General features: G+C 37.3%; 1 protein-coding gene across 1 annotated transcript; it reads left to right on the plus strand.

The window, feature by feature from the left end:
- Positions 6,880 to 8,361, plus strand: LOC109824620 (uncharacterized protein At3g28850). The gene has a single exon (XM_020391551.1). The coding sequence runs from the start codon at positions 6,976 to 6,978 to the stop codon at positions 8,134 to 8,136; it is 1,161 nt and encodes a 386-aa protein (XP_020247140.1). The 5' UTR covers positions 6,880 to 6,975; the 3' UTR covers positions 8,137 to 8,361.

Below are 8,556 nucleotides of genomic sequence, written 5' to 3' on the forward strand. Positions count from 1 at the left end.
TCCTTATAGCCCCTTGAACTATTTTCGGTATCACACACTCTATGAACTATTAGATTCGTCAATGTTTACACCCTTGAACTACTTAGACCCATTGAACTTTTAATTTCAACCCCATTTACCTCATGAAAATCACTTTCCGTTTACAAATCCATTTAAAATACTCAGAAAATAACAAATGCAACTTCATTTGATGCGCATAAATGAGTGGGAATAGAATAACTGTTGGATAGCAGGTTCCTAATATGTTTCCTAATTTGTTTTGGTAACAGGTTATTTTGATTCCTAATCTGTTTTTGTAACATGATTCCAAATCTGTTTTAGTAACAGGTTATTAGGATTCCTAATCTGTTTTGATTTTTGTTTTAGAATTCCTAGTATGTTTATGATTTTAGGATTTCTATATATATGGAACAATTAGAAGAAAGAATAGAGAAGAAAATTGGGGATATTTGGAGCACGGAAAAGAGGTATTTTCTGAGTTATTGGTTAGGATTTTGTTTGGAGAGAATTAGAGATTTGTTGGTGAGATTAATTGGTGAGTTTGAGTGATTTGTAATCTCAGTTTGTACTCTTCTTCTCTATTAGTGAAAAACTCTATCCCCTTCTTGCCCCGTGGACGTAGGCAACTTGCCGAACCACGTTAAAATTCTATCCCCTTCTTGCCCCGTGGACGTAGGCAACTTGCCGAACCACGTTAAAATTGGTTGTTTGTGTTTGTAACATTGATTTAGTTCGTTTGGCATTCTCTCGACGTTCGTTTGATTTGATTTCTCGCACCACGTCGGTTTGGTTGATTTGGCTTTCGCAGCGCTCAACAATAACGATTCCCACTTTTCATTTTTTTATAACAAGGACAACGCATTTGGAAAGTTAGAATTCCCATTCCCACTACGTTTCATACCCATTTTATGTGGGAATAAGCACTCTCAATGAGATAATAGGGATTGGGAATTCCCGCTTAAGGGTGCATTTGATATATTGCATTTGGAGGGCTATAACTGCAATTGCATGCAACAAAATTATTTTTGTTTAGTTGCAAGTATTTGTTTTATTGCAACTAAATATTACGCTCTACAATTGCAACTTACGACTTATGCAATTTTAAGTGTAAGTCGCATGTGCAACCTTGTTGCAACAAAACTAAATTAATAAAATTAAAAATCTTTATACAAAATTTCAAACAAAAATCTAAAAACTTCATGAAAATTTTAAAGTTATTTTCTAAAACTTTAAAATAATTTAAAATATTTTTTACATTAAAAATAATATTTTTAAAAAATAGAAAACTTTTTAAAGATATTATTTTTTAGAAAATTTAATTTTCAAAATAATATTTCTTACTAAAAATAATTATAAATTATATAATTTTAATATATGTAAATTATTTTAAAAATCTCAATTTGTACTCTCCTTCTCTATTAGTGGAAACCCTCCCCCTTCTTGCCCCGTGGACTTAGGCAATTGCCGAACCACGTTAAAATTGGTGTTTGGTTTGTGCATTGATATTTGGTTGTTTTTGGCCTTCTTGGATCGGCGTTTGTTTTGGTTCCTCGGCGCCGCCGTCAGCACAACAACCTTCTGCAAGAATGGACAACAACTAGAATGAGCAAGTGATTTTAGCACGAACATATAATAGCTCACAATTCCTTGATGACCAGGGGCGGATCCAGGATTTTAGTTCTGCGGGGGCCGCGTACAAAAGATAGATAAAAATTTTTCTTAATGTAATTTTATTCACAAGAGATATACCACAACCCACATAAAACGAGTAGAATAGCCAACATCAATATCTCCAAAATATTTCAAAAGAGAAAGATAAATATTATATAGAAAATAGTCAAATAAGCATCATCTATTTTTTTATAACTAAAATTTCTCTAACTAAAAAGAATTCGACGTTCCTTAAAATTTTCAAAGCCTTCAATGATAGCATCAATACTCAGACTTTTAGCAATTTCTCTTTTAATAAACACCATTAATGCGTCGGAGAGGAAAGCATCCTCCATTTTACTTCGAAGTCTAGTCTTGACGATATTCATAGCTGAGAATAATCGTTCTGCAGTAGCGGTAGAAACTGGAAGAGTAAGCACAAGTACGATCACTCTAGAAATGAGGTCGTATGTAGCAGATTTATTAGTCTTTACCAACCATTGACTCAACTCAGAAATGGTTGAAAGAGTTTTGAAGTCTGACCCTTTGACTACATTATGCTCATAATGTTTCAGTTGCATCTTCAAACTCTCTTTTTCTTCACTTGTAAAATCTTGTGCATAAAACTTGCCAACCAATTTGCATATATCTTGTATTCTCAAAGCCTCAGATGCATTTTGAGGATTTAAGGCAGAACTAAGCATGAGCAATTCTGTCGCATCTTCACTAAAACGCACATTAATTTTTTACATTTGTGAATCGATCGCGACATAAAGAAAGTCTAATCGATAATGATGCCCAATGGTGATGTCTTGATGACCACGAGCTCATTCTGCCCATTCGCTAAATACCTCTCCATAAATTTCCAACTTCAATGAAACCCCCTTTATTAATCTTGTTGCTACTCATGGTAATATATTTACTATTAATATATACATAAAAACCCTCAAATAATTAATATTCACAAATTAATTTTTTTCTCCAAATTAGGAATAGAGCACCTTAATTTTTCCCCCCAAAATTTTGAGGGGGCTTGAGGAATAGAGCACCCTAATTTCCCCCCCAAATTTTGGGGGGGCCGTGGCCCCCCCTGGACTGTATGTAGATCCTCCCCTGTGCATAAGAAAAGTAAAGTTACAAGCAATACCAAACAACTGCAACTACAAGTTAGAAAATTTTAAATAATTGAACCAAACAGTTGCAAGAGTAGTTGCATGCAAGTAGAGTAGTTGCATGCAAGTGATACTTAAGTTGCAACTACAGTTATAATCTATCAAAGCCCACACTAAACAAGAATCAAAATAATTCATAACTTCCAAATATTTCAATTCTAGCTTTATTCTCTAAACTACACCCAAATATGAGAATAAAAATTAAGAATTCCATCCCCATGTTAATTCTATTGCATTCATTGCTTCATTGCATTTTCACTTTATCAGATTCTCACATAACAAATAATGAATTTAATAATTCAAGGGGTAAGAAGAGACTAAAAATAAGTCATGACGTAGGAGGAATAAATTTAGCAGTTTATAGAGCAAGCATGGTGTGTAGCCTTTCAAAAATTAAAGCCGAAAAAAAGAAAGGCTAAATATCATAAACACCTCTCCCCCAAAAACTTTGGATAATTAGCAGAAAACCACCTTTAAGTTTAGGGGTTATCGGAAAACTCATTTTAACTTTGAGATTTTATTAAGAACCCCCTATAATATTAAGGGAATTCTTTGATAAGATCTCAAATTTAAAGGGGGTTTTGTAATAAAATATGAAAGTTAAAGGGATACAACCCCCATAATGTAGGGGGTTTTTATGATAAAATCTCAAATTTAAAGAGGATTTTCTACTAAAATATGAAACTTAAAGGGGGTTTGTGACAATCCCTATACTTAAGAGAGTTTTCTCTTTTTTTTTTTTTTTTTGGGGGGGGGGGCTTCTTATAATATATTAGTGAGTTTTTTCTGAAAAACTCAATATAATGGGGGTTTTTAAATAAATCTGAAAGTTGTAGAGGATAACCCCCCACCCACTCACCCACACCCACACCTCAATTTAGGAGGGGTTTTCTGATAGAATCTCAAATTTAAAGGGAATTTTCTCATAAAATCAGAGAGCTAGGAGATTCTCTGATAGAATCTAAAAGTTAAAGTGGTTTTGTGATAATCCCTATAATTAAAGGGGGTTTTCTGATATTTCGAAACTTAAGGGGGGTTTCCTGCTAATCATCCAAAGGTAAGGAGGGTTTTCTGATATTTTCGCCAAAAAGAAACACACCTGGGCGTAATGACGCATGTCAAATAATTTTACTTAATAATCCAGCTGCTGAGTACGTGTCAACAGAAATGGGCCCAACGATCTCGGCGCAGATGCTCGGTAAGTCAAGTAGCCCATAGAAACAGCCGACTTGGGCCAATATCGTAAGGCCCACAGATACACAGAGGGATGCTGTCAAACGTCAGTGGCCACTGGTCATCTATGGTCCTAATTCGTTTGGGGGCCTCTTTCTAGATTGCACTTACTATTTAGTTTTTACGAACATACAAATTTCCATAACCTAATTATGTGGATTGATCCGACGTCGAAATGAATATTTCAAAGGCTTAATATTAATCCAAAAATTAAATACCTCATGATTTACGATATTATCAAATTTTATGTATATCGCTAAAAGAACGATATCGTTGATTTATTTCGCATTCAGTCGTAATACTATTTTTTGTGGAACAAGATCTATGGCTTTAAATAGAACAAAATTTCTCAAGCCAGGACTTGCTCAATATTTTTGACACGTCTAAAAACTGGGGGCTTTTGTCTTAGATCTATTAACTTATTGTTAAAATACAACCCAGATATTATACAGATAGATATTACTTACCACCAACGAGCGACTCAGGTTGCCTGGTTGTATCATCGTAACCTTAGGAGTCTAGATTCAATTCTCAGACCGTATTCAACTGGTTTTGTGCAAGATTAAAGGTGAAGCTCAACAACTATAAATTTTTTGGACAAATTTTTAAAACCAACCCTTTTCATGATTTAATTGTCAAAAACGACCCGTTTCTGTTTTATTTAGAGAAACCGACCTGGTTTCAGCACTGTCGCTGAAACCAGGTCGGTTTTTGAAAAAGACTTTATGAAACTTCACGGGAGTTGAACTCCCGTGAAGTTTTTTCTCATAACAAAACTTCACGGGAGTTGAACTCCCGTGAAGTTTTGGAAATTTTTTTTCAAAAACCGACCCAGTTTCAACCAACTGGATCGGTTTTTATAAATAAAATAGAAACGGATCGTTTTTTGCAATTAAATCATGAAATGGGTTGGTTTTGAAAATTTGTCCTAATTTTTTTAGTTAGGTCGAGCTTCTTAAAAGGAACGCAGTCTGAGAGAAGGTCCTAAGATTCAAATTTTGTTTGTAGCCCCTCCTACCCAAGTTTCCTTTAAAAAAAACAAACAAATAAACAGTACTACGTATTTATATGCGGAGCCCACCGCATGCCTAGATTTCAAAGCTGTCAAAAGTCATTTAAAAACAAACACACAGACGATCAGCCCACTCGGCCACTCCAACCAGCACTTCCCACGTGACTAGTTCGGTGCAGTCAAGAACCATTAAACTCTCCGAAGTCCAAACTCACCAGCAGCAGAGTCGTCCCACAGATAGGCATGTCCATCCGGGCAAAACCGGAGCCCGGTCCCAGTTGCTCCGTGTCGGGCCCGTGACGCAGACGTAGAAATGGGGAGGCTGATCGGATATCGTCCCGATGCCGACGAGCCCTGACAACAGCATGTATTTCACGAGCTTGAATCCACATGCTCTAAGTTTCTCAAAGTTGAGAACGAAAACAAAGAGAAAATTCTCTTAATTGAATAATTAAAAAGTTAATTCACAATTTACAAAAGGAACTAATATTTATAGCCAACTAAATCTATCCTAACTCTAATAAAAAAAACTCTAAGTCTAAAAGGAAATAACCAAATCCAAAAAGGAAATAACAAAAAAGTAACTCTTTCCTAATCTGAAGCGACTAGCACCGTCTTTCGTGTCGACTGGACATGAGTCGACTAAGCATGTCGAGTCGTCCCGCCTTTCGTGTCGACTGGCATGTGTCGGTTCAAGGACCTTGAGTGATGATCTTACAAGATAGGGATGTAGACAAAAGGGGGAGCAAGTATTGTATTTTTTTCTTTATTTTCTTCTAGTAAAGTATTACCTCAAATGATGGATAAAAATAATGTACTCCTTTTCCTTCACTAGGGTTTTTCCCATACCTAGTAAGGTTTAAATGAGGCATATTTTTTGCTGAATAAATGGACATCCAAGGGGAGTGTTATAATATTATTATTATTATGGATTATGGATGTCCATTGGTATTCCAATGAGTTATAGTAGTACTAATTGTAGATGTCTATTGACATTCCCAAGTAAATTCTCATAAATATGATGCATGTAATATCTCCCTTTCACATGCCTATAAGAAGATGACATGAGATTGTATTTGTAAGTGAAGAAAAAAGAAGAATTGAAGGATTGAGTGCTCGTTGTATTCTCTCTATTCTCTTTACTCATATTGCTATCCATTAGCTTGATAACACAAAAAATTTAGTTAGAAAGTAACCCAAAAATACTTTATCATAGTATTTAATCACGTGCATTGCACGTATATAAAACCTAGTGACGATAAATTAAACAATATTTCACATCATTTTCTTTTTCTTTAATTTCAAATACATTTTGTTAAATATAAAAACATTCGATTGTATGTGCGATTGTATGTGCGGGTTGATGTGCAATGCGCTTCACACTTTGTAAACAATGTGAGCTTCAAATTTTCAGATCCACCTTCAGTTTGCCAAACAATTACATAAATCTTTTTGTCAATTATTAACAAAAAAAAAATAGCGGAACCACACAAAAATTAGATAACGACCATCACGGTGTCACGCCACGATTTCTACAGAATCTTTAAACGTGTGAAAGTTAGCTACAACTTCTCCAAATTCAGGGGTATCAAATTCAAAAATGATGTGAAGTCCTGATATTTAAGTGCTAATAATCCTGCAAAAAAAAAGGAAATATCTGGTATTAACAAATTTTATCGTATTCCCGAAACACAAAAAGGCACTTCCCATCAGCCCAAAAACTGACAAAACACGGCCAACACCTCTACCATTTTTGACCGTTGGTCCCATTACCCCACATTAATTAGCAGTTATAAATTCCAACAGACCGTTGCCATTCAAAATAAAGTGTCTTTTTTCTCTTGTCGAAGCAAAAAAACTGGGACTGGGACTGGGACTGGGAAAAGAAACCAACAAGAAGAACAGAGGATGGGCTGCATCTCGTCCAAATTTCTCGCCGCCTCCGACCTCGATCGCAAGATCTCCGCCCACCACGTCGTCTCCCTCACTTCCACCACTTACGGAGCTCTCAATCTCGATCACAAACAAGAAGAAGAAAAGGCACCACCCCCAAAAGAGGAAGTAGAGAAACAAATCTGCACCACGAAGGTAACCAAAATCTCCCCCTCTCCTCTTCCTTCTGCCCTCCTCTTCACTCCTCAGTCAAAGAAAAGGGTCGCAGCCGAAGAGCCCTCGGAGATCATCGACACTTGGGAACTGATGAAGGATCTCAGCGACGAGATCCCGATTTGGTCTCCAGCCATGAGGCCAGCAAAATCTCAAGCCACCGACTCGCCGAAGAAACAAAGGAGGAGGCTTTTAAGTAAAGAGAACAACTCCCCGAGAGATTTTTCTCCGAGACAGACCCCCAATCCTAATAGGGTTCTGAGACCTTTCAGTTCTTCAGCGAATAGGCAACCCAGCAAGCTTGTCATCGATGTCAAGAGCCCAAAAGTACTGGAGAAAGACTGGGGAAACGCTGGGTCTAGAAGAAGCTTAAGCCCACTGTTCGATCCTGAGCTCGTCGCTTCATTTGAAAAAGAGTTGAAGAAAGAAGGTGAACAGATTAAGAAGACGGTTCCTAAAAAGCCCAATTCATCGTCGCTCTTGTTGGAGAAGTTCGAAGAGAAATGCCCGCCGAGCGGAGGGAATGCTTTGATTCTCTATAGCACCACATTGAGAGGAATTAGAAAGACATTTGAGGATTGCAATGTGGTGAGGAATTTAATAGAAGGTTACGATGTGAGGATTATCGAGAGGGATATATCGATGGATTCGGGGTTTAGAGAGGAGTTGAGGGTTTTGATGGGGAAGGAGGAGGCGAGACCTCCGTTGTTGTTTGTGAAAGGGAGATTGATTGGCGGAGCTGAGGAGGTTCTGAAGCTAGAAGAAGAAGGGAACTTGGGGACTTTGTTGGAGGGGATTGATAAGAAGGAGGTTTCGGGTTGCGGGTTCTGTGGAGGGATGAGGTTCGTTATGTGCAGAGAATGTAACGGGAGTTGCAAGGTTTTGGATGAGGAGGAGAAGAAGATGGTCAAGTGTGAAGAGTGCAATGAGAACGGATTGATCCATTGCCCACTTTGTTGCTGATTCATTTGTGTAAGGTTAGTGGGTTGATTTATCATCTACCCATCAGGGGGGGATTTGGTCCTACTTTGTTACATGTAATGTATCATTCTTGTTGTTTCTTTTGATTGTAGTTTTCTACTGTTGTTTGAAGTCCAAGAAGCGCAATGAAATGGGTGGATTACTTGTATTCATTCTGTTTTTAGTTTGGTTCTTTACTTGAGATGAAGGGGACAGATTTGAGAACAAGGCATGCCTTGTTTACGGAATTGAGTTGAAAATTAGGTGCTCTTGGATTTAGACCATTCACTCTGTGGGAAGTTCTATTATGCTGCTCAGGGCTGTCGTTTTTTTTTAATCTACAGTTGTGACTTCTACTGTGGGGTGCATGCGGATAGAGCTGTCCAAAAAGCCCGCGGCCCGGTGTCCGGCCCGGGCCCGACC

This window comes from Asparagus officinalis, chromosome 1 (assembly GCF_001876935.1).
Source record: "Asparagus officinalis chromosome 1, Aspof.V1, whole genome shotgun sequence".
In the NCBI taxonomy this organism is placed as follows: domain Eukaryota; kingdom Viridiplantae; phylum Streptophyta; class Magnoliopsida; order Asparagales; family Asparagaceae; genus Asparagus; species Asparagus officinalis.

Bases quoted from the DNA above. Each gene is read 5' to 3' on its own strand.
- LOC109824620 (XM_020391551.1), top strand. From the start codon at position 6,976: ATGGGCTGCATCTCGTCCAAATTTCTCGCCGCCTCCGACCTCGATCGC.